Source organism: Piliocolobus tephrosceles, chromosome 2, assembly GCF_002776525.5.
Source record: "Piliocolobus tephrosceles isolate RC106 chromosome 2, ASM277652v3, whole genome shotgun sequence".
Taxonomy (NCBI): domain Eukaryota; kingdom Metazoa; phylum Chordata; class Mammalia; order Primates; family Cercopithecidae; genus Piliocolobus; species Piliocolobus tephrosceles.
Window position 1 is genome coordinate 156,424,739 of NC_045435.1, and position 26,741 is coordinate 156,451,479.

Here is a 26,741-nt window from a genome sequence, read left to right on the forward strand (position 1 = left end):
CGCTCCACCTGCTTGGCCACCTCCAGTCCAGGTCCCAGTAAGCTCTCACCTGGCCCACTATCATGACTTCCTACCTGTTTCCTACACCCACTCTTTTCTTCTGATCTATTCTTTAACCAACAGCCAGAGTAATCTTTCAAGAACTTTACTGACATATAACACTCATCTTTTAAAAATGCAGACATCATAAGAGTACAGCTTGAAACATTTCACAAGCTAGGTACACCCGAGGGACTGGTATCCAGATCAAGAAAGAGATCATCAGCTTCCCAGAAACCCCTAGAGCCCCTCTCAGTCACCACACACCTCCACCTCCAGGGGAGCCAGTCTTTTGATTCTAACAGCAAAGATGAGTTTGCCTGTTTTGTACTTTATATAAATAGAATCATATAGTGTGTCCGCATGATCTTCAAAAATGGGGATCAGAGCCTGTCACATCCCTGTAAAAACCCTCCAATGGATTCCCCCCACCTCAGATTAAAATTCAGGCAAAGCACCCCCAGCCCTCCCAATGTCGCTGAGCTCCCCACCACCATGGCCACCTCTCCAGTACCAAGCTACCTACATCATTGCTTGAAAATAAGCAGCAGAAATCTGTAGCTGAGTGGAAAATGCATGGCCCTCCTCAGGTGATGTTTTGTCTCAGAGCCTTTGTGGGTGGGGGCCATCCCTTCTGCCTGGGGTGAGCTTCTACTTATCCGTCTTCCTGCTGGTAAAGAAAGTCCCTCCTGTTACCCGGTCTCTGTTGTTCCTTCAGGGCACTGAGCCCAGACCGCAATTACAACCACCATGAGTGTTTTGGGCCCCACAGCAATCCTGTCACCCAGGACACACCTGTTGTGCCAGCAAAGCAGAGGAGGGAAATGACCAGAGAAGCAGGGAGTAATCCTCTCCACAAACAATGACAAATGATTTCAGAGGAAAAGAATAAATGTCAGTGAATGACCCCATTGGTTACCTAGGCACTCATAAGCCATAAGTGAGTAAATATAAAATTAACAAATTGGGTTGTAAATTCATTGTAGAAACAGGTATTTTCCTTCTATTGTATCCATTTATCTCCCCCCAAATTTCTGCGGGAATAGTAAGTTATTCAGCAAGCCCTTGTCGATATTTTAGGGCCAGCTCCATACCAGAGCTCCCAATACAACCATCTCCATTTGGAGAATTAGAGCCAGTTTTGACTCTTGGCCTTTTCAAGGTTTTTCTGTAGCAGACAAGAGACTGGAGACTCACCCCTCTGTGCAGTGAGGAGGAGAGGGTGTCCTTGGGGCTGGTGGTGAACAGCCCGAAGAGGTTTCATCAAGAACAAGTTAGTGCCCTGGCAGGACAGGGAAGGAGCCCTCATCTGGGGGAACCTCTGCCCGGGGGTGGCCTGGGCCCACCCATCATCTTTGGCAGCAGCTGCTCCAAGAAGACCTCCCGACAAACCACAACACACCCTGCCTGTTCAAAGCCACAGTGGGGGTCTGAGAACAAAGCTTCAAGAGTCTGTAATCAGACCCAAAATAACAGATGCTTAGAAGCAGGGCGGGCAGGCTGCCCACCCCCATGAGAGCAGAAGGTAGGACGGACGTGCATGGACGCCTGTCGGCTCTCTCCAGTGCTCCGCTCTGACAGTGGAGTTGCTCCTGAGGCTATGGCATTCCAGAGTCACACGTGCTACAGACAGGCTAGCTTAGCCTCCGGCTGAACCTCATAACACTGGGACACTGGCAGAGGCGGCAGCTCCCCTGCAACAGCCTGCTGCTGGCAGACATGTCTTCTGGCATGGGAACATTCCCACACCCCAACCTGGTCACCCTGGCATTCCCCTGCCTGCCGAGAGATCTAGGATTCATGACCACAGGCTATCTTCCAAGACCCCATCATTCCAAAAGTGATGAGCATCATTCCAAAAGTGATGAAAACTGGGTCCCGTATACAGCAAGTCTTTGGCAGCCAGGATAAAGTGGTCAAATAAACAAAATAAAAACCCAGTATGTAACACAGTCAGTTCCCTCCACACAGGAAAATCGCACACTTCTGTGGTCACTTCTCCCAGTTTTTCTGGTGGCAGGTAGAAGGATGGCAGCAGGAGAAGGCTTTGTCCAACATTCAGATCTCTTTGTCCTATGGAATACTTCCAGAGAAAGTCCTCCCTAAGCGCTAAGCTCTGAGCACAATTCCAGATTCCACTTGACCTCCTGTGGATCATAAGAGGGTCACATAACCCACCGTCTTGGCCTACCAATGATCAAGAACAAAGTACCAAAGATACAGACCTGAAGGGCCCCATCTCCTGGAGATGTCCATGTCCATCCTCACCACACCCTGGGATCCTCCACTTCCCTCCCCAGACTGCCTCTCACCTCCAGCCCCGAAAGCAGCCCCCAGCACTCTTCACTATGATCCCCACGACTGGTCTCACACCTCTCTCCACCCTACTCCCTCTGTCTCTGCAACTCAAAGCAAAATGCTGAGGACATTCTCTGCCCCTAGTCTCCTTGCTGGGTATCACAGGCCAAATCATGCCTCCCATAAAGATATGTGGCAGGTTTAACCCCGGTACTCATGCAAGTGACATTATTTGGAAATAATAGGGTTTTCACAGATGTAATCAAGTTCACATGAGACCATGTTGAAATCAAGTGGGCTCTAATCCATTGCCTGGCATTCTTACAAAAAGAGGAAATTTGGATACAAAGACACACAGGGAAGAATACCATTTGACAATCACGGCAGAAGTTGGAGTGGGGTGTCTGCAAGCCAAGGAACACCACGAGTTTCCAGCAACCACTAGAAGCGAGGAGAGAGCCCTGGAATAGGTTCCCCATCAGAAGGAACCAACTCTACCAACATCTTGCCTTTGCACCTCTAGTCTCTAGAACTGTGAGAGAATACATCTCTGCAGTTTTAAGCCACCAAGTTTGTGGTATTTTTTAAACAGCAGCTCTAAGAAATGAATATCCAGGCCAGAAGTTTGGCCTGAAGGCAAGGGTAAGGGCATGAGCTCTGTTGAGAGACCTGGATTTGATTCTTGACTTTGCCCAGTATTACAGACAGTAAAATGACAGGCAAGTTACACTACTTATATTAAGCCTCAGTATCCTCACCTGTGAGGTGGTGATAACAGTAGGGACTATGAACGGCTATCTAGGAGTGTTTGGAGATATTGTAAAGCCCTAGCTCACAGCCTTGCTCACAGTGCCGGGGAGGTACTGGCTGTCTCATGCCAGGGATCGCTCATCAGAAAACCTGCCTTCAGCAAGAGCTGCCCCCTGCTCTATACGGGCCGGCTCCAGGAGGTGCACAGTTGCAGCAGGAGACACGCCATGGGATCCCCTTTGTCCCGTGGCAGAATCCTGTCCCTTCCAGCGCAGACTTCCCATTTCACCTAGGCCCACCACACATTTCCTCCTCCAGCTCTGGGGAGAGTCTGCTTATCCTTTTCTGGCTCTCAGGTGACTTAGGAAGCAGTCACTTTATTTTTATATTCTCCAAGTCCCTCCAAACTTGCTCGCTATTTCCTTAATTCATCTATTACTCAGTTAGTGTCTGCTGAGGACAGACACGGGGACAGCCAGGCCTCCTGTGCCTGCCGCCCATGTCCTTCCTTCCCCTGCTCCCACCCCTTGACCTGTCTTGCCTTTGGGCTCCACTCCCCTACCTGGGCATTCTCTTTTCTCATTCCCAGACTCTCCTGTCCACACTCGCCTTTTGTCCACACGTGGAGGGTTCTGGCTGTTCATGTCCCATGAGCATCTTCTTCAAATGCACAGACCTCTCCTCTATGTGAGCCACATAGCTATAGGAAGCCCACACAAACTGAAGGGGGCCTTCCTTTTCCCTGTAAGTCAAACCTTTTCCTCTCCTTCCTCTTGAAGCTGTCGTACAGAATGGTGCCCTGCCTTCTCTGCTGATGGCAAATCTTTGCAACCACCGGAGTGTCTATAGACATTTCTCCACCGACCAGTGAATGCCTCTTCACCGATTCTTCCAGATCTTATAAAGGACAAGGCTCCAGATTGATTTGCTTTTCCAGACTCACTCTAAACCTGTGCCTCCCAGGACAAATCCCCGGAAGAGGCATCCTCCCCCCGCATGGCGGCTCAGGAAGGTGGTGGCAGCTGTCACACTGATGTTGTGCCATTCCTCTATATCTGGATCCTGACTCCTTGTGCATTCTATCCCTCTGCCTAGAGCACTCTCTTGCCCCCTCTCTGGCCTTCTTGCCTGCCTAGCTCTGACTCCATTGGCCGCTCTGTTAGAACATTGCCTCTCCAGGATGCCTTTCCTGATCCCTTTTCTAGGCTACTCCTCGGCTTACAGGCTCCCGCAGGGACCTGCGAGCCCCTCTCTACTATCACACCTGCGATTCCAGGCCAGGTGTGGCTTACATGGAGATACACTCCTGAAGATCACAGTTCAAAACACACACTGTTCAAGACTTATCAGGAAATGGATGCTGGGTCTCCCTGTGGTGACTGAAATGGTGCTTACCTCTGGCAACGGTGCAGACAGTTCACAATTCCCCTGGCCTGCCAGCTTGGACAGATTTTATCAGGGGCTGTGTGTGAGTATGGGTGGGTGTATTATCACTAATTTTGCCCAGAAGGAACATTTGAGATTATATGGTAAGCAAATATTTATTGATTATTATTCTAGACCAAGCACATTCACAGGAGACCAAGGGCTGAGCAAGGCTGCCTCCCCCAGCCCCCCAGGGGCATACTATTACTAAGATGAGGCACATGCACACAATAGTGGCAGCTACTCTCAGGGTGATATGGCAGATGCCAAGGAGCGGTACAAGTAGTGGTGCCAGAGGGGCTCAGAACACGGGACGGTGAGGAGAGGTCCCTGGAGAAGTGAGGCTGGAGCTGGGGTTTTGAAGACAAGGAGAATTTCAGAAAGTGGGTAGGAAAAAAGGAGCCATCCCTAGTCCTAGGAGACAAGATGAGGAGGGGAAAAACGTATGGGTGATTAGAGGTCTGGAAAAGATCCAGTTAGTCTGAGAGAGTTCCAGGGAGGTGAGAAGAGAAAACCAAGTCAGAAAGAGGGTTGGTGCCTGAGAGAAGCTACAGAGTTTTATCTCCATCTGGCTATCACCGAAGACTTCTGAGCAGAGATAATGCATGTCAAACATTTCAGAAAGAGAAATCTGTAGCAGGCTAGAAGGGGAGAGGCCATGTAAGGTCTTGGGACAAGGCAAAAAACAAAAACAAAAACCCTCCAGTCAGGCAGTAGCAGTGGCCAGGGGACGGCAGCGGGAGAGACACTGAGGGGAGGCAATGGCCGATGACTAGGAGATGTGGGGGATGACGAGTGCATACTTGAGTCCAAGAGAAGGGAGGGTGACGTCAGGGCAGCAAGGAGCTCAAGAAGCCAGGGGGAGCTAGGCGAGTGCGGGGAGGCAGCTTGAGGCCATGGGGCTGGGAGACCAAGTAGAGATGTCCAGGGAGGCACTGGGAGTGTGGGAGCAGATGCAGATGCAGATGTAGTCAGGCGGGGACACAGGTCTGAGTAGTCCTCTCTTCAATTCCACAGAGAGGTCACTGAGGAGAGGGGGGAGGTAGGGATGGGGGTGTCTACAGCAAAGGGAAAAGGGTCGATGGGAGGTGTTGAGAGAGAAGCTAGGCACTTTCTGACCACCTAGCACAGTAAGACCAGTTCTCTCCAGCCTTGTAAACAGATTGTGACAACTTGAGTCACACACCTGGGGAAGGGGGTGCAGGGGGCTGACTGGCAGGAGCATTAGGACTAGATCCCTGGGTTTTAGCCTAGGGAAACTCCAACTCCAGGGAAACCTTAACTTTAACTCGAAGGAAAGGCAGCCTCACTTCTGCCAACTATTCAACCTCACATCCTAGAAGAAAAGATAAGGTCCCTTCTGGTGCATGGAATCCAAGACCAATCCCCAATTTAAAATGGCAATCCAGTAGCAACATTTGGGATTTTGAAATAAACCTCCCTTGGGCTTTACACAATGTTGGAGCTCCCTGAGCCAGAGCTTTCCTTAGCCAGCTAAGGAAAATGTCTTGTCTTATTACGTCTGCTACCTTTTGCTTCTGCTCCCTGAGGCCAGAGCTTCATGCCTTGTCAAACTCTACACATCTGCACAATTCCCTTGCTAAGACGGAGGGCTTGCCTGAAATACAGCTGCAAGGATACCTGTTCCTAACAGAACTTCACTTGCTAAATTATCAAGAAAGCAGGAGGACAAAGGCCTCATCACTTGGCGTATGTTCTAACACATCTGATCTCTGTCTACTGAGAGAGCAAGGATCTGGAGCCCCATAGGGGGTGTTGGTGGGTCCACGGAGTCTTTTGTCTAGTTTTTTTTTTTTTTTTTTTTTTTGAGATGGAGTCTCACTCTGTTGCCCAGGCTAGAGTGCAATGGCACGATCTCAGCTCACTCCAACCTCCGCTTCCCGGGTTCAAGGGATTCTCCTGCCTCAGCCTCCCAAGTAGGTGGGATTACAGACCCATGCCACCGTGCCCAGCTAAGTTTTGTATTTTTAGTAGAGATGGGGGTCTCACCATGTTGGCCAGGCTGGTCTCGAACTCCTGGCCTCAGGTGATCCACCCACCTCAGCCTCCCAAGGTGCTTGGATTACAGATGTGAGCCACCACACCCAGCTTTGTCTAGTCTTTAGATGGGAGGAGTCTGCTTTATCTCTGGAGGCTGCACCAAGACTGGACTTTTCTCAATAGAGGGCTGGCTGCTCCTTCTGCAAACTCACCTCTTTGACTTTTCCCTGTGTCTCCCAAGGCATTTTCTCCTCCCTTTCCCCTCTGCCTTCCCTCTCTCTCTACTCCTCAGATCAACAAATACAGGCAAAGAGGGAGAGAAACATCTGCAGGGTCTGGGTAAGGAAAGGTGGGAGAAAGTGAATGAAAGATGAGAGTGGGGGGCTTCAGTCAATGCCATAGAAAATACCCAAATCCCTTTTCAGAAAAGATGCCCCAGGTTCCACATTGATGTGAGAAAGGAAAAGAAACTGTTATATGCAAAGGTCAAGGCAGGAGGTCAAGAAAGGCATGCTTGCTCCTCTCCCATCAGAAAATCATGTTTAGATGATAGCAACCAGAACCTCTTCTCTTCCACCCCACCACCATGACCCCAGGAAACAAGGTGAGTAGACCACAGTGATCACCACCCTTGTGAAAGGCGTTGGTCACTCAGGACATCAAGGTCTTCTCTGCACCATGAAATGTTCAGTTAAGGCATGGAAAATAAGGGCAAGAGTAGCCACCAAAGGGACTGCATCAGCCAATTTCTCAAATTCCTTGCTTACCTACAGTATTTAACTTGAACCTATAAACATCATTAGTGAGAACACTCCTGACCTCAGCCTCCCAGAACATTTGCCTTTTCCAAACTATCTGGGGGCAAAGAGAGACAGAAATGGAACTCAGCCTAGCACAGCAAGTGCGTGTGCTATAAGCACTCCTACAGACTCTCCGAATTCCAATATGTGGTGGTCTCTCCTTGCTAAGAAGGCTCCACCCTCAGCACCCTCCTGCCTCCTGGCCCAGGGGTTCTCAGGGACTGAGGTTCACAGCCCTCAGCTTTTGCCCCAGGCCATGACAGACAGCTCTGGGAGGCCTTCCCTGGCAAACCTAGGATGCTCCTGAAGTTCCTCCTATCAATTATAGCTCCTGCATTAGAAGCTCATGTTCCCTGGCAACCATTTGAGTTGAATATCCATTAGTTCCCGCCAATCACTTTAATGAATACCTTGGCCACCAGAATATCACAGCCACCTCAGTGACTGCTGTGTAGGAATCACTGCCCTGAGATGGGTTTGCCTCAGAGCAGATGTTCTTGAACTTTAGGGTATATTAGAATTACCTAGAGGCCTTGTTGGAACAGTTTTCTGGGCCCCATCTCACAGTTTTTCCTTCAGTAGGTCTGGGATGGGGCCCAAGAATTTATAATAAACCCCCATGTGATGCTAACACTGCTAGTCCAAGCACCATACTTTAAGAACCACCACCTTAGACTCAAGTAGGTCTTCCTGAGCTCTAACCTAAATCTTTCCTTCTTGATAACTCTTTCTCGGAAACAAGGCTAAACCTCTTGTGCAAACCTATTGTATAAAACAGGGCAGCTAAAAAAAAAAAAAAAAAAAAAAAAAAAGCCTTTCTCTGGGGTAAAATTGATTCAATTCCTTTATTTCTCTGTACTCCCCTTGGCCATCTGCCCATCTGGGCATGGGAACTCCACATGGAGGGTCTGGCGCACTGTTGGTGTGGACCGAGAGCATTCCAGGACTGATCCACTTCCCAACTACTTTGAACATTCCGCTTCCCTCACCTAGAGTTCTCAAAGGCAAGTGCAAGGGAATGTGGTTTCATCATCTACACCTGGTTTGTTTTGGCTGGGATTTCTACCTGTATGTTTCAAGAGTCCTGAATGAAATCATCAATTAGTATCTTTAGGTGAGGAAAGATTAGCTAAGCAAATACTTGACACCTACCAGTTGCAGTCCTAGGAGAAGCAGACATGAGCTCACCTACCTTTCCAGCACACGGGTGGATTCATGTCTGCAGCCCAGGGCCTGTGACCTTAGCAGTGGGTCACAGAACACATACTGGTAAGCCACATAAGGAAGGGACATCTACATACTGGTGATATGCTGGGTGTCTGATCTTTATGGCTTAGGCAGAGTTTGTGTATAGGAGAGAAGCAGATCCCTCATGGGATTTTCAAACTGTGGGAAGGCATAGACAGAATGCCCTGTTCCAGGTCTCCTTGCAGAAGCTTACCCTACAGCCCTACAAACACCTTAAGAAATCAAGGACTTCTGACCTCCAGAACCATTAGACAATAAATTTGTGTTGTTTTAAGCCACTCTGTTTATGCTAATTTGTTACAGCAGCAATAGGAGACTAACAGCAAATTTGTCAAATTGGGGGCTTTCCAGTGAAGGAAAACAGGAATTTCTAGTTGCCAAGCATTACTCAGCCATGGAGAAGACAGACGTTTACAGTGGAAAACAATGACCATGACTTTCAGAGAAAAGTATAGAGGGTAGGGCGAGCCCAGCTGGCGTGCCAGTCCACCTGTCCAAATCCTTCACACATTTCCTATTAGGTTTCTTGTAGATTATCAAGATTTCCTTGCGCATTCTGTACATTCATCCCTAGTCAGTTTTAGACACTGCAAACATCTCACATTCTGGCATTCTTTTTGCTTTAAACACTCTTATCTGTTATTAAAGTAGATAAATCATCTTTCTTTAGCTGGCATTCTTCTGTTATATCTTCTTCTGTCCCTTGATTTTCAATCTTTCTGTGTCATATTGTTTTAGGTGTCTCTTTTAAAGTGCATGTAACTAGATTTTATCTCTATTTTAATCCAATCTGAGATTGTCTAGCTTTGAAATAATGAGTAGTACATTTTCATGTATTATAATTTTTGATAAATCTAGATTTGCATCAACCTAATTATATTTATATTGTGTTCCTATTTACCATGAAGCTTATTTTTGGCTTTTTCATTTTTTACCATTTCCCCCCTCCTTTCCTAGGCTTTTATTGTTTAATTAGGTTTCTTTATTCTTTACTCTCTTCTGTTTTAGAAGGTATATTCAGTGTCTTTTGTCTTAATGATTACCCATATATTTTAAAAATTGTGACAAAACATGTGCAACATAAAACTTGCCATATTAACCTTTTTATTAGTATTTTTTGAGACAGAGTCTTGCCTAGGCTAGAGTGCAGTGGTGCAATCATGGCTCAAAGCATCCTCCGAGGCTCAAGCAATCCTCCCACCACAGCTGGCGCATGCCACCATGTCTGGTTAAATTTTTTTATTTCTATTTTTTCATTTTTTGTGGAGATGAGGTCTCACTTTGTTGCCCAGGCTGGTCTCAAAATTCTGGGCTTAAGCAATCTTCCTGCCTCAGCCTCCCAAAATGCTGGGATTACAGGCATGAGCCACCAGTGCCCAGCCTATCTCAAGTTCAGTGGCATTAAATACATTCACATGTTGTGCGACCATCACCATCATCCATCTCTAGAACTCTTTTCACCTTGCAAAACTGAGACTCTATACCCCTTGAACAATAACTCCCCATTTCCACTTCCCCCTAGCTCCTGGCAACCACCATTCTGCTTTCTGTCTCTATGAATTTTACTATTCTAGGTATCTCATGTAAATGGAATCATACAGTATTTTGTCTTTCTGTGACTGGCTTATTTCATTTAGAGTAATGTCCTCAAGTTTCATCCATATTGTAGCATGTGTCAGAATTTCCTTTCTTTTTAAGGCTGAATAATATTCCATTGTATGTATATACACATTTTGTTTTTCCATTTATCTATTGATGTACATCTGGGTTGTTTCCACCTTTTGGCTGTCGTGAATGATGCTGCTAGAAACATAACAGCACAAATATCTCTTTGAGACCCTGCTTTCAATTCTTTTGGATGTATACCCAGAAGCAAAACTGCTAGATCATATCATGACTCTACTTTTAATTTGTTCAGGAACTGCCATACTGTTTTCCACAGCAGCTGCATCATTTTACATTCCCACCAATAGTGCACAAGGGTTCCAATTTGTCCCCATCCTCGAAAACACTTGTTATATTCTGTTTTTTTTTTTTTATAGTAGCCATCTTAATGGGTGTGATGTCACATTGTGATTTTGATTTGTATTTCCCTAATGATTTGCAAGGTTGAGCATCTTTTTACGTGACTTTTGGCCACTTGTGTATCATTTTTAGAGAAATGTCTTTTCAAGTCCTTTGCCAAGTTTTTAATTGGGTTTGTTGTTGTTGAGATGTAAGAACCTTTTATATATTCTGGATATTCATCTTTCATTACATATATGATTTGCAAACATTTTCTCCCGTTTTGTAGTTTGCCTTCTCATTCTCTTGATTGTGTCACTTGATGCACAGAACTTTTAAATTTTGATGTAATACAATTTATTTATCTTAACTTTTGTTGCCTGTACTTTCAGTATCATATCCAATAAATCCTTGCCAAATCCAATGGTATAAAGCTTTCCCTGTGTTTTCCTCTAAGAGTTTTATAGTTTTAGTTCTTACATTTAGATCTTTCATTCATTTTAAGTTAATTTCTATATAGGGAGTAAGGTAAGCATCACTATACCGTGTGGATGGCATAAATTCTGTTTCTGATTCTATGTGATATAGCCTTGGGGTTTTAGTTTCTCAGAGGAATTTTTTACCCAGAAATGTTGTTAGAGGCAAACCCCTGCTGACCCTGGAGTAGTGGACAGGGTTTAGTTCCCTTTTCACCAAGGCACCTAGCTTTATGAATGGGTCTGAGTTTCAACGCCCCACCTCATCGTTGGGTACCTGTGTGAGTACTAAATCCCAGCATTCATTAGGAGTTCCTTCAGCGTCTCCTTACTGGTCTAATCACACCACACACATTTCCTCCTTATTCCTTGCTGCAAGGTCAACTGGTGTCCTCATTTTTCCTGTGTTCGATTCATTCTTCATTTCTTTCACCTAAAGATTTCACTTTCTTTCTTGCGAGTTCTGCCATGTATTTAAATCTCTGGTGCTGTTCTATTTTATGTGGTGTTTGTAGGAGGAGGGATTCCACATGAACCTGTCACGTTGATGGAAACCATAATTCACAATAGCTCCTTATGGGTCATCTTACTGCACCTAACCACAGCCTTTGGAAGGAAGATAGGGACCTTGTCTGATTCAGTCATGTTCCCCATACAGAGGTTCTATATGAGAACCATGAAGGTGACTTGTTAAAATTCAGAGTCCATGACCCCAGATGCATCAAGTAGAATCCAGTTATGTCTCCCACAAAACCAAACCCCATTCTCTCTCACAAAGCCAAATGCTTTTTTCTCTCATATGATGTCATTGTAACTGTATTTATTTGTGATCTGTCCACTGTCTATCTCACTCATATGGGCATAGTTCTCCCTGTTTTATTCATTATTGGATCTCCAGTGGTTGATGACAGAAGGTCAATAAGAATAAATGAATGAATAAATAGGTCTCTGGCATCCATCCCAACACCACTCTTGGCCTCAGAATTCAGAAACCCCTGCTGTTTACACTAGTAGAGTTTTACCTTTCAAACAGTGGATGGTCAATAAACTCTCTCCAACGACTGGGTGAAAACCCACCCAGGAATGTTCCCCACATCCTCCCAGGCTCAGGACCAGACCCCTCATTAGCACCTAGCAGATCCCATCCTGGCTTCTGTCCTCACCACCTCACCGTCAGGTCTACTTTTCCTACATGGCAAGAAGCTGATCAGTATATTTGCTTCTCTAAGATGTTTGGCCAAACCTTAGGGTGAATTCCTACACTCTGAGTCAGCCCCTGGGAGTGGGCACCAGAAGAGCAGAGAGAGCAGATTCCTGGACAGAATCACTTCTTGATCTTCCCAGAAAAGCAAAAGCTCCACATTCTTGCCTCCCTTTAAGACTTAAAGTATTGTTATCTGACTTTGCCTCAATTTCTGGAAAGCCATGACTCAAATGTGACAACAGATGGAAAAATGCAGTGGGAACAGTGATGGCATTGCAGGGGTCAATCCTTCTAGACAACCCCATCCTCTTGGCTGCAATCCCAGCTGCATCCTTGGTCCACCCTCAGGTAATCGGAGAAGAGCCACTTCCATCGTACGTCACATTTTATATACTACAATGAGAGGTCTTAGTACACCTGCCAAAGGAAGCTGGGGCATGACCATAGACTGTAGGGCTTTTTAACTAAGAGATTTTTCTGAGTATAAATACAGGACATGTTTACTGTAGAAAATGGAAAACACTGAAATTCACAAAGACAAAAACAAAACCATTTATAGGTTTCACACACAGTATAGGTACATGCCCTTCAAGTCTTCTTGCTCTGTATATTGTGATTGTGACAAATTTGGATCATCTCTACATATGCTTTTCTATCCTGCCTTCTTTAGTTAACATTAGAGAATGAACTTTTCCCCCAAATTTCAACTATCCTCCATAAGACTTTTTAAAAAACAATTTGTACGTATTTTATAGATGGATGTCCCATGATTTATGTATTGACTCTCTGATTGCTGGATATACAAATCACCTCCTCACTGTAAGTTTCTGAGGTGAGTCATATGATAAAGCACTGTGCAGCTGACTGGGTTCCCATTTATTCTTTCACTTAGAAATCAAGAGTTTAAGCCACTTGATTGCCCTACACCCATGCAGGGTGTAAATGCTCATGTGCCACACAGCTGGAGTGTGTGTCTAGGCTCACAACCATGGGTCAGGGAATGTGCAATGAAAGAGGAAACTAAGGAATGAAGACCTTCAGGATCACCACTGACAAACTTGGCTTGGAAAAATACAGCAATAGATATAAATAGGCAGTTCTGGTGGGTCTACTGGTATAAAGTAATCAAATAGCGAAGTCTGGCTCAACAGTTTGTGGTTTGTAGTGAAGCACATAGAGGAAAAAATCTTAAGACGGGGACTCCCAATTCCAGCTCTGTCACTGTGGAATGTGACAATTCCCATGGGCTGCCTCCCAATGTCCTCCACTATAAAATGTGGGCAATACATACCTCACAGTACGGCAGGGAGGGTTCAGTCAGGTAGTGTTTCTGAAAGGGCCTACCCTTGTCCATATTATCTCAGTAAATTTGGTACATAATGGGTGCTCCCAGCAAGAGGCCTCAAGTGTATTTGCATTCACAGCTAAATATCCATACACTGCCCTATGTTTCACCATATGTGTGTCCTAAGGAAATGTGCCCATATTTGTGATAGTAGCTTAGAAAATTATAATTGCTGCTAAAAATGTGTTGGTGCTAAGGGTGGTGTATTAGTCCGTTTCACACTGCTATAAAGATACTACCTGAGACTTGGTAATTTATAAATAAAAGGGGTTTAATTGACTCACAGTTCCACATGACTGGGGAGGCCTCAGGAAACTTACAATAATGGCGATGGTGAAGGGGAAGCAAGGCGTATCTTTATAAGACAGCAAGAGAGAGAGGCAGAGAGAGCAAGAGCGAGAGTGCAAAGGGGGAACTGCCAAACACCTTAAAAGCATCAGATCTCGGCTGGGCGCGGTGGCTCACGCCTGTAATCCCAACACTTTGGGAGGGCGAGGTGGGCAGATCACAAGGTCAGGAGTTCAAGATCAGCCTGACCAACATGGTTAAACCCTGTCTCTACTAAAAAAATACAAAAATTAGCTGGGCATGGTGGCATGATCCTGTAATTCCAGCTACTCAAGGGGCTGAGGCAGGAGAATTGCTTGAACCTGGGAGGTAGAGGTTGCAGTGAGCCAAGATCGTACTGCACTCCAGCCTGGGTGACAGAGTGAGACTCTATCAAATAAATAAATAAATAAATAAATAAATAAATAAATAAATAGCACTAGATCTCCTGCGAACTCACTCACTATCACAAAAACAGCATGGGGGAAACTGCCCTTACGATCCACTCACCTCCCACCAGGTCCCTCCTCAGACATACGGGGATTACAATTCATGATGAGATTTGGGTGGGGACACAGAGTCAAATCATATCAGGTGGGAATTCTAAATATTTGTGATTTTAAGGCAATCAAAACAGGCTTGACTAATGCCCAACCCCAGTCTTTATAAATTTTACACATTTACATGTTAAATTTTATCTTTTTTTTTTTTTTTTGAGATGGAGTCTCCCTCTGCTATTGCCTAGGCTGGAGTGCAATGGCACGATCTCGGCTTACTGCAACCTCCGCCTCCTGGGTTCAAGCAGTTCTCCTGCCTCAGCCTCCCAAGTAGCTGGGATTACAGGTGTGCATCACCACACCCAGCTAATTTTTGTATCTTTAGTAGAGACAGGGTTTCACCATATTGGCTAGGCTGGTCTCGAACTCCAGACTTTGTGATCCGCCTGCCTCGGTCTCCCAAAGTGCTGGAATTACAGGCGTGAGCCACCATGCCTGGACTACACATTAAATTTACACATGGATTCAGTGGGCCCATGATGTGGCAGTCCTGGGACTCTGAGGACTGAAGAAGGAGGCTTGAGCTGCTGTGAGGAAGATCTCAGCTGTGCAGAAGGCAGTGTCCTGATATCAAGCACAATTTCAAAATGAAATTGACAACCACAGCCCTGTGAGTTCACTTTCCAAGTCAGGTACATGTTACAGAGGTGGAGTAGGTGCCATATACAAGGCTGGTTCTTCATTAACTTGGACCTGCCACATACCATGCTGGTGTATGTGGGGTATAGCCCTGGAGCACAGGCTGGGACCCATAAGACCTGTTCCTGCGAGCACTGGGCGAGATGCCCTGTGTGCGGGGTCTGTTAGCCCTCTGGCAATGAAGCCAGGGAATGTTGTCTCCAGTGAGCCCCTTTTCTACTTCCTCCAGAGAGATGTTGTCCATTTAGAGGCTGGAGGGTGGAGTCAATGACCAGTCTAGGATACTCCATGAAAGCTCCCAAAGTTGGGGAGTGGTGAGAGCTGGGGTGTGAGAACAGAGGGAGGCAGGGGTAAGGAGGAGGAGTGTGAGAGATGACGTGGGCTGATGAGGGCATCACAAACTTGCAAGGCCTAGTGCAGGGGGCATCATGGGAGGGTCTTTGTTGGTTCCACAGGTCCTGGGCCACTTTCCAGCTGCTGCCACAAAGCCTGAGACACTCACATGAGTGGTGACCAGGCTCCTGGCAGTGACCAGAACCAGCAATGAAACCTTTGTGATCTGGGACATCAGGAGTTGGGGGCCACACATGTCCCAGCAATGCCTACCTTCAGAGCTTAGTTTGGCTTTCAGAGGAGGGTGGCCCTAACTACTTCATTTTCTATTTCAACCCTGCTGAGCAGTCCACAGTTAGAGAGGCTTCTGGGAGAGGGGAGACAGTATTCTATTAGAAACAGTGAATCAAGTGACTAGGGAGTAATGAGTTCTGCTAGCTTCACTCTGGGGAACACACATGGAAGGGCAGGTAAAGATTTTAACTCCACACAAGAGAAACCTGGTAAATGTGCTACAATGTTCTGGGTCTGCCTTGTGCTACAGTGAGCTCCCCATCAGAACTCTGCAAGCAGAGGCAAGGACATCAAAAGGATTCCTGCGTCTTTGAGTCGATGAGCTTTCTCATCACTGTCTAGTCTGAAATTCAATAATTCCATAAGCCAGGAAGCACCATCTTTCAATAGCTCAGCTTTATCATCATTTATACAGATTCTATACAATAAGATGTTTAAAACCACTATAAAAATCATGACCAGCAATGAAGGTGGGAAGCTAGGTGGGAGGACTTCTACATAGAAACCAGAGAGGGCAATGAGCCCCACCGCTGTGCAGAAGCCCAGCAACTGCCATCCTGGCTCTCACTTGCCTGCTCTCTGGAAGTTCCCCATTTCTTCTCCCCATAGGTCCCTAAGGTTCATTTCCATTCTTGGACACCATCCCTGACTCTCCTCGGCACCTCCCCTGCACCACAGTTAGAAGGTGCGAGTTTGTTCTTGTAAAATGTCATAGCAAGGGAGGCAGTGAGGTGACCAACTCCTTCTAATTTGCCCACAACTTTCCCAGTTTCAAAACTGAAAGTCTGGTGTCTTAACCCACTCAGTACTGGGCAAATGAAGACATTTGGTCACCTTGGAAGGCAGGGAACTTATAGGCAATTTTTTCTTGGAAACCTGGGAGACTTTCAGGGAGCCAGGTATAAACAGCAACACCTAGTAAAGAGCTTCACCCAGTAGATACTCAATAAATGCTTACAAAATAGACACTCAACGGATGCTTACAGTAGACACTCAATAAATGCTCACTGAGTGAGTGAGGTCCTGGCTCCACATCAGTCTCAGCTCCCAGACACATACCCCAAATACACTGTAAATCAAAGGTATAGGAGGAAGTTTTCAAAAGGGCCTGTGGCACAAGTGAAGAATGACTTGTAAAACAGTCTGAGAAAGAGATCAGTTTAATCCTATTCTGCAGTCTCTTTGGCAGCCAAACAAGCAGCAGAAGTGTGGCTCTGGAAGCCTGCTTTCCCTCCACTCTTCCCTTCCACTGCTGTCCCTATGCCCCAGGCCAACAGGGCCTCACTGTGCTCTCTAGCTGGTTCTGTCTGGTGGTGTCCCATGGGGCCTGGACCAGGAATTTTCTGATGTCCACACCTCACACACCTGTCCCACTTAAATTATCTAGGTACCGTTCCCTCTGCACCTGACAAGCTGGCTGGGTAAGCCAACCACATAAAGTAGTTCCAATGTGAGGTCTGCCTGTGTTGTATTTTTCAAACTCAATTTACTCTACCTGGGAGTCCATATCTGGGAGAGCCGAGTTAGACACACACACCTTCCTAGAGCATCAATGTTACTCCAAGGTTTGGAGAGAAATATGACATATTATTTGGAAACACATAGATTGTGGAGGATAATACATCATTCATTTGATTTTAAGATAAAGTATAAAAATATATCAAAGAAATGTAATACTCAGGAGTCAGGCCACATCCCCAGACATCTCCCCTCACCCACCTTATCCTACCTCTGCATGGAAACTTCTTCATTCCCTTCTAGAATTCAGGGCCTCTTGGTGGGGCAGTTTGATAAACAGTAGCTCAAGGTAGCCCTCTCTCTGATAACACAGGTATTTTAACTGAGGCTGTCTGTGCTCTAGGCCAGCATTTCTCAAGGGTGTTGGATGGAGCAGTTTTTGGACATAGACAAGTATGACTGATGTTTGGGTAAACAAAATGAAACTTGTCATCAGGACTCTCAGGTTCCTACAGGATTCCAGTAGTTTGCCACATTTCTGAAGGTAGGGGTCAGCCCTGTTTGGGGGTGGGAGACACTGCCAAATGCTGACCAGACTGAGTTTCTGAAGGTCACAAGTCCTGAGGTTAATGCTCTGGCTGTGTCTGAGCCTCCAGTGTATCCCTGTGAGCCTCCACAGCCTCTCCCTTCAGCGGGACAAAGAGGCTGGAAAGACAGGCTCAGGAAGAGAGCTGCTGGCTGCAGAGTATCATCCCATCCTTCAACCCCTCAGTGCGGTCTCAGACTTCCTGCCTCAGTTTCATCTCCACCCCTGGGCAAATTTAATCCATCCCAAACAGTAAGACACACGCAGGGAATCAAGGTCCTCTCAGCTTGAAAGGACTGGGGATTGCTCAAAGACAATCTGGGTGCTTTTGCCAGGTTTCATAACAGGTCTCCTAGAAGAGTCCAGACCTAACTGGCCCTGCTCCTAGTCTCATCTCAATCAGCAACTTAAAATCATGAGATAAGAATCTAAGAGTCTGGAAGGACCTCAGAGATCACTGAGCTCAGGCCTAAATGCTGGTGGACGAGAGAATCCAGAGCTGAGAGGCGTTCTATGGTCATGGGAAGAACAGGAGCGAGATGACCAGGTGGGAATCCCTGCTTTGCCAGTTACTGGATATGTGGCTTTGGATGAGCCTTGGTTTCCTCAATAGTGACATGGAGATGCTGATCCCTCTCTTGCAGGGCTGTCATTAAGATTAGAAAAAAATTAGGAATATAGACTTGAAAATCAGCTTCTAGGGGAAAAAAAACATACCAATCAGCTAAGGGCAGAAGAAAAGCTGGAGCACATAAATACATAAGATTCCACTCACTTACCAAAAGCAAGTGTTAAAACTGCCCTTAAATCTTCCTAAAAGCCAGAATAGAAGGGAAACTGAACAGGTAATAAAATTTGGTATCCGTAAGATAAACACATACCATTGCCAAGTAAAACCAAGCTTTTATCCAACTTCAGGACTTGCTCTACATTACTCACAATAGCCAAGATACGGAATCAACCTCAGCATCCATGAGTGGATGAATAGGTAAGGAAACATGTGGCATGTGTACACATGGAGTATTATTCAGCCTTTAAAAAGGGGAAAATCTTGTCAGTTACTACAACATGGGTAAATCTAGAGGACATTATGCTAAGTGAAATAAGACAGGCATAGAAAGACAAATACCTCATGATCTGACTTAAATGCAGAATCTAACAAAGCTGAACTCATAGAAGTAAAGAGTAGAGTGATGGTTATCAGAGGTGGGGGGGGGGGGGGGGGGGGGGAATGGGGAGTGATTGATTCAAGGTACAAAGTTTCAGATAGCTGGGAGGAATAGATTTTGAGATCTGTTGCATAGCAGAGTGACTATAGTCAACAATAATGTAATATATATTTTAAAATAGTAAAGAGTAAATTTCCAGTGTCTCAACATAAAAAATGATAAGCAAGGTCATGATACATTAATTAGCTTGATTTAATCATGCCACATTGCACACATGTATTAAAACATCACATTGTACTCCATAATGTATACAATTATGCCAATCAAAAACTTGTCAATCAAAAATAATAATTTTTTAAAGAAAATAAAGATGGATGGGCTCATCAACTAAAAATATAGACTTGCTTTAGCTTCAGTAATGAAGACAGACTGCTATCAGCAGAAAAATGTACACATAGATCAACAAAACAAAATTAAAAACCCGGAATAGATCACACAAGTACAACCAACTGATTTTTGACAAAGGTGCAATGGCAATTCAATAAAGGATAATCTTTTCAAAAAAAAATGGTGGAGAAACAACTGGATAGCAATAGGTAAAACAACAAACAAACAAAACACCTTAACCTAAACCTTCCACCCATTCAAAAATTAACTCAAAATAGAAAATAAGTTTAAATGTAAACGAGAAAAAAACTTTTAGAATGAAATATAGAAGAAATCATTCGGAAACTAAGGTTTGGAGAAGAGTTTTTAGACATGACACCAAAAGCAGGATCCAGAAGATTGAAAATTGATAAATTAAAATTCATCAAAATTAAACATTTTTCTCCGTAAAATACCTTGTTAAGAGGATGAAAAAATAAGCTATAGTCTAGAAGAAAATCATTTCAGACTGCATACCCAACAAGGGACTTGTGTCTAACATATATAAAGAACTCTCAAAATTCAACTGTTAAAAAAAAAAGATTACAATTAGAAGATGGGCAAAATATAGGAAAAAAACATTTCAATGAAGAGGAAATACAAATGGTAAATAAGCACATGAAAAGATGTTCAATATTACTAGCCATTAGGGAAATGCAAAACAAGACCATGATGAGGTGTCGCTATTCATACCTGTTAGAATTGCTAAAATAAAAATTTGTGACAATACCAAATACTGATGAGGTGTCACAGCAACTGGGTCTCTCACATATTGCTGGTGAAAATGTAACTGGTTTGATCACTCCAGAAAACAGTTCGGCAGTTTAAAAGTATCTCACCATGCAACTAACATATAACCCAGCAAACACACTTGAGCATTTACCCTAGAGAAATGAAAATGTTCACACAAACACCTCTACACAATTGTTCATAACAGATTTATTTGTAATAGCCCCCAGATGGAAACAACCCAAATGTCGTTCAATAAGTGAACGTTTAAACAAATTATGGTACAGTCATACCATGGAATACTACTCAGCAATAAAAAGAAACAAACTATTGATACACAAAACAACTTGGATGGATCTCAAGGGCATAATGCTGAATGAAAAAAGTCAATCTCAAAAGGTCGCAGATTGTATGACTCCATTTATATAACACTCTCAAAGTGATAAAATTATACAGGTGGAGGGGACAGATTAGTGGTCACCAGGGTTAGAGATGGTAGTCACGGAAGTGAGGGGATATGACTGTTAACGGGTCAGTACAGGAGAAATCCTCGTGGTGATGGAATAGTTCTGTATCTTGAAGTGGTGGGGTGGTGGTTACACAAATCTTCATATGTGATGCAATGGCACAGAACTATACACACACTTGATAGCAATGTCAATGTTCTGCTTTTGATATTATACTGAAATCATATAAGATGCAACCACTGGTAGAAACTAGGTAAAGCCTACACAGGACCTGTAAGTACTATTTTTCCTATGAATCTATAATTATTATAAAATAAAAAGTTTTTAAAAAATTCTAAATCAATCATTTTGTTTGGCACTAGGAACTCAGCTGACTTTCTCTATGGTGGCTCATGAGGCCCCAGGTTCTGCAGTGACAACCATCTGTGTTGATCCTCTGGGATACAGACAGGTGCAGATTCACACAGCTGTGTCCTCATGTTCTTCCTCAACAGAAACAGAATGGGATGGCCAAGCACGTGTTAGTGAACTTAACTTCAGAATAGGGCCCAAACTAGCCTGGCCCTGTGCAGGCTTCCTGATGGGCTCATTTGCCCTGGGAGCATCCCTGGCTGCTTAGTTCCACCATGACTAGCTCTCAAGCTCTGGCACATAAATGGTCCGAAGGCCAGTGCCACCACAGGCAGAAAGGGGATTGAAGTGAGTGCTGGGGCTGGTTAAAGACATGGGGCAGGATAAAACTAAGTGGGGGTTGAGAAGAGGGAGAATGAAGAGGGGCAAGCCCAGGGGACTCCCTCCATTCCTCTGCATACACTCTGGTCTATTACACAAGCAAGACAAAAGAAGGCAAAGGGAAGCCGTGTGCCCATCTCAATGTTCCAACATCACTTCTGGATCTCTCAGAATGGAAAAAACAGGTAGTCACTGTCACAGCAAAAGACAATGATCAGGAGGAGGTGAAATGAGCTATGTATATTGCGAAACATACAACACTGTTCCATTTGTTCCATGTGAGTACCACCAGAAGACAAACTGAAAGCTAAGGAGGGCTTTGAGCATCATCCAGGAAGAGGAGGTTTGAGTGACCCATGGTCCACCTGACCCTACCCATTCCAGTTGTTCTTCCTTTCTCCCTACAAGCAGGGGAGGCAGGCCTCTCAGGAGGCAGATGCCTAGGAACAGAACAATGCTGTAGTCAACGTTAGAGAAACACCACCCCTGGGGAGGAGTGGGCATATCTTAACTCACTGGAAGGAATTCTTGGGTTCAGGGGATTCTCTTCAGAGTGTTTTCCTGAGCATGAATCTGGTTGCTGGGATAGAGCACTTTGCTCTGGAAACTGATTAGTTAAGCAAGCCCAAGATGCCTCCCCATTGCTGGGGGTCAGAAGCCTCAGGAAGTGATGGACATAGGCCAAGACAAAGTAATTCTCCCCCACTTCTTGGTCCTCCCAGGCCAGACGTCACCAGGGCCACTGAAGCCAAGCTGTGAGGTTTGCCTTTCCCTTCTTCCCACTATTCTCCAGCTCTCAGTCTCCACTGGGATATTTCCTCACTGATTGGATATACATTCCTTCACTACACGGGAGCTCTGGGTGTGTAATTTCCTGAAATTTGCTAGCAGTCACCAACCACTCCTTCTATAAGATAACCTCAGTTTGGTCCCGAGGGCAAGTTTTATTTTAAGGAGAAATAGAGCTTCCTGAAGCCGCCAGGATAAGTCAGCTGCAAAAGCTGCCTCCCACCCCCACCCTCAGGATTACTAAATGAACCTGTTTTTAATTTAGCATTCCGGACACCGAATGCTGAACAGTGATTGTGGAGCAGATCTTTGCTTCTTAAGATTCCTGACTGGGCACAGTGGCTCACTCCTGTAATCCCAGCACTTTGGGAGGCTGAGGAGGGTGGATCACCTTAGGTCAGGAGTTCGAGACCAGCCTGGCCAAAATGGCGAAACTCCGTCTCTACTGAAAAAAAAATACAAAAATTAGCCAGATGTGGTGGCGGGTGCCTATAATCCCAGCTACTCAGGAGGCTGAGGTGAGAGAATTGCTTGAGCCTGAGAGACAGGTTGCAGTGAGCCAAGATGGCGCCAGTACTCCCCGCTGGGCAACAGACCGAGACTCAATCTCAAAAAAGAAAAAAAAAAATTCCTGTAAGCCAGAGGCACCAGAGACTGTAAATTAAATCTGGTTTACTACTGCAGGAGAGGAGACACATAAAACCCACCTGAGAGCTGCCACACTGTGGAGATGAGAGTTACGAAGAAGGAAAGCGTATCAGCCCGTCAGCCATCGCGAGCATCCATCCTGCAGCCACTGCCGCTCCCTTTGGTCGCTGCTGGGATGTGTGTGTCACCAGGGCCCAGAGAAATCACTGGCCACTGGGAATGAGCACACCCCTGCTAAACAAGTGTTAACTAGCATAGTGTTGACGGTGAGGGCCAACTTGAACAAGGGTTTGGGTCTTTGACTCTGAAGTCTCACATACCTGGTTCCTCTACAGTCCACCCCTTTCTGGTTATGAGAACAATTTCACAATGCCTTGTTTTCCTCATCACTAATGAGGACAATAATAGTATCCACTTGATAGGGTTGTAATGAGGATTAAATACAGATAAAGTATTTCCACAGTTCCTGGTACACTCATACAGCTCAAATACTGTTAGCCACTATTACTATTATTTTAATCATCATTATTATTATTAAATGTAGTTTTTCTTAACTAATAATTATGCCTCATGGAATTGGTGGAACAATCGTTCCTAATTGTTTGAACATGAAAAATCCTATTTGTTGAAGCAAGAATTGATCTCAGATGGGTACTGATCTCGAGAGCACAGCATGGTTTACAAAGCCCTTTTCCGACGCCTCATTCCATATAATCCTTCTTGAGTCCCATGAGCTGGTTATTGGTCAATTACCAGCTTTTTCAGGTAAGGCCCCTGAGGCCCTGGAAAGATGAGAAATGCTTCCCTGCATCATCCCATTAGTAGGTGGCTGGGATGGGACCTCGGATCTGAGTCTTCTGGCTTTACCCGCTTCCCCTAAACTATATGGTTTGTAGGTATTTGCAGGAATGTCCAAAGTCGATTGGTTAGTCTGTCCAGCAACAAGGAACCTAGACAAATGACAGACCCTCTGGTTGAGTGTCCACTGTTCCCACTATGTCATACATGTCCCAAGATATGTGCAACCCATCCCCCACTGCGAGGTGGCAGGCCTATGACAAGCACTCTCACTGAGAGGAAATATCTCTTCAAATAGCAGAGCTTCCAGTTATCGCCCCAGGAGGGAAAGGCGCAAGTGACTTTAACTGGTGAAATTCGAGATTCAAGATTTAAGGTAAGCTATCCAACCTTGTATCTGGTTTCAGACTGACGAGTGAAGTTAAATGGAAGTCGCTCCAAACTCTGGTCTTACAATTACTGTGGATCAAAGGAGGTGATGACTAACAGAATCTCATTTTTAGAGTCAAGAAAAACTCTTAACTGGCATGAGCACTTAACTCCTTTAGGAGGCCAATTGGCCTGAGCCCAGCCCTCAAGTAAATGTGGATAAATCATCGACACATGAGAAATCATCTTTATTTATATAGATCTCCAAAGAAATTGCTGCCATAAGCAGTTATTTTAGGGAACCAGGGTAGGTTCTAAACGGATCAATCTCATTCAGCCTTACCCTCACTGTCAGGAATCTGTTCTGGACACCCATCCCTCCTGCCCTTCTTGGTGAAAATGAAGGGAGGTTGCACCACCCTAGTTCCTGTAGAGGCCCCTTTCTTTAGACCACCTAATCCTAGTCCCCACCCTTTCCTCTCAATTCCAAATTTATAAATACCAAAGGTTCCAAAATTCCCTGATGAAACTTCTCCAAAATGGTGGAACCAAAACTGCACACAACATTTCCATCCAGGTCTGGCCAAAAATGAGGAGATTTGGAGATTATTTTAAACTATCTCAAAATTTCTGTTGCTTATCCATATCCAACTACAAAATCAATTCAGCCTGTATTTATTGTGGTGCAGAAAGAGCAGAAGCAGGAGTGGAGATCCCAGCTGAGTAAGTATGCAGGTGAGACCCACTCTGACCTCCAGATCCCTTTCTGTTGGACACATATAACCAGTCCACCCATACCCCTTCCACAAAAGGATGACACCAACATCCCTTTGTGTAATCTGGCTTCCCCTTAATTGCACCACTGGAGGCTTTATCCAGTCCCATCTGACTGTATGGTTGTGGGAAACAACCTCTCTACACCAGAATCCCACCCTGACCAGAAGAGGCCTTGATGCAGTCTCTGCAGTCTCCCACACCCTCACCGCAGCAGCTCTGCCCTCTCAGGAGGTATCTTCCATCGTTACTTCTGCCTAGCCAGAATGGGCAAAAGAGCCCCAGTGTGGATTGAACCATTCCAGGTCCTCCTGGACCTGTGAGGGAGTGGAAAGCCATTTCCGACCCCCTGGGAAAGGTGCTGTCATCCTAAGAGCTGCCAACACCCTATCTTCTCACCCGCTCCGCATAACTTGCCTGGTGAGTGGCACCTGCTTAGACCTTACTGAACCGTGAGAGCCGTGGCCTTCCTGGGGCCATTTCCAGACCAGGGAAGCCAATCCGAGCACGCGGGCTTGTTGCCAGCCTGGGGGAAGCTGCCCGCTGAGAGGGAATTCTCAACATAACCGCCAGCGGCACAGCCAGGTAGCAGAGCTCCCCCAGCCCCGTTGGCGGCAGAAGAAAGCCTGGGGAAGGAAAACATCCCTTAGGCCACCCACCCCAGGACGAGGGGGCTCGGATGAGACACAGTCTGTCCCCCAAGACGCGGGTGTCCCCCTGGCACCTCCAAGCCCATCCCCCTGACGAAGTAACCGCCCGCTGGAGGCCGAAAAAGGGTTCCTCGAGATGATCTTTTTCAATCACCGAGCAGAACAATTCTCTCGCTTAAAACTCTGCCTGAAGTTGTCCCAGTAAGCAGCAAGCAGGTACTTCCATTGTCCCATTACTTACTCCGATGAAGACGTGTGAACACACACACACACTCGCACACACACGCACACAAGCGTGCGCACAGACACACACACTCGCACACACACGCCCAGCATGCGTCGCCCGGGGATGAGTTCCGAGCGCAGCACGGGAGGGAGCCCGGGGCTCCCAGCGCGTCCTGGCTCCGGCCGACAGACGCGGGTGCCCAACCGAAGGTGCGCCCGGCGCGGCCCCGGCCCGGACGACCCCGCGGACTTCGCTCACCTTAATGTTGCCGAAGACCGAGCGGGCACAGCGGCCGGCTCGGCTAGAAGAGGCGTCGCCGCCCTGAGGCGCGCCGAGCTTGGGTAGGAGCCCCATGGCTGAGGGCGGTTGGCCGGGCGCGGAGCAGCGCGAGGGCAACGGGCCCCGGGGCTAGGGACCTGGCGCGCGGGGGTCGGGGCGCCTGGGGCTGGAGCGGCTGGGCGGGTGAGAGGCGAGCGCGGCGGCGGTGGCCGGAGGAGATTCGCGGAGAGGAGACTGAGCCAGGGAGTGCGCGCCCAGAAGTTTTTATAAGTGGCAGCTGCCGATGATGAAACGCTCTCCAATAAGAAAGCTGTCTGAAACCCTCCTCCCTCTTTTACTCGGGTGTCAAAGGCACTGCGAGCCCCCGCCCCGCCGCCGCCGCCCCCTCAGACAGGTGTGACGCCGCAGCGACCCGCTAGGCTTGACTTCCCCGGAGAAGATCCCGCCTGCCGGGAGGCGGAGAGGGAGGGAAGGAGGTGGCGGGCCCGGGGAGGGGAGGTGAGGGCTGTGCGGAGGCAGGAGGCTGCAAGGGGGTGGAGGCTCCTGGGGACTGGCGAAAAGAGGGTGGGCGAAGCGAAGGTGGGTGACTAGAGGGGATGGAGAAAGAGGTTGGCAGGGCTGGGGGGCCAGGAAGGCTAGGGTATGAGGAGGCCCCAGGCGGGCGCTGGAGGGGCCAACGGGATCCAGGGGGTGGAGGGGAGTCCCAGCACCCCTCCCGACGCTCTTGGGGAGATTTACGGAGCCAGTCTCTGCTTGTTTGCACTCGCATAAAACCTGGGCCCTCAGTTCCGGTGATGGCTCTGAGAGCTGCAGCTCTGTTTGTGTTGAGGACTGATTTATATTTAAACTGCTCTTTGCGCTGGAGAGGGGGCTGGGTAACAAGGTGAAAAGGTGGGGGCTG

At 46.4% G+C, this 26,741-nt stretch overlaps 1 protein-coding gene across 1 annotated transcript in view; it reads right to left on the reverse strand.

Moving 5' to 3' along the window:
- Positions 1–25,915, reverse strand: part of SLCO2A1 (solute carrier organic anion transporter family member 2A1) — an 87,389-nt gene extending 61,474 nt beyond the window's left edge. The window contains exon 1 of the mRNA XM_026454168.1: positions 25,820–25,915. Coding sequence (XP_026309953.1) covers positions 25,820–25,915 — 96 coding nt within the window. The remainder of the gene's footprint in view (positions 1–25,819) is intronic.
- Positions 25,916–26,741: the final 826 nt, after the last annotated feature.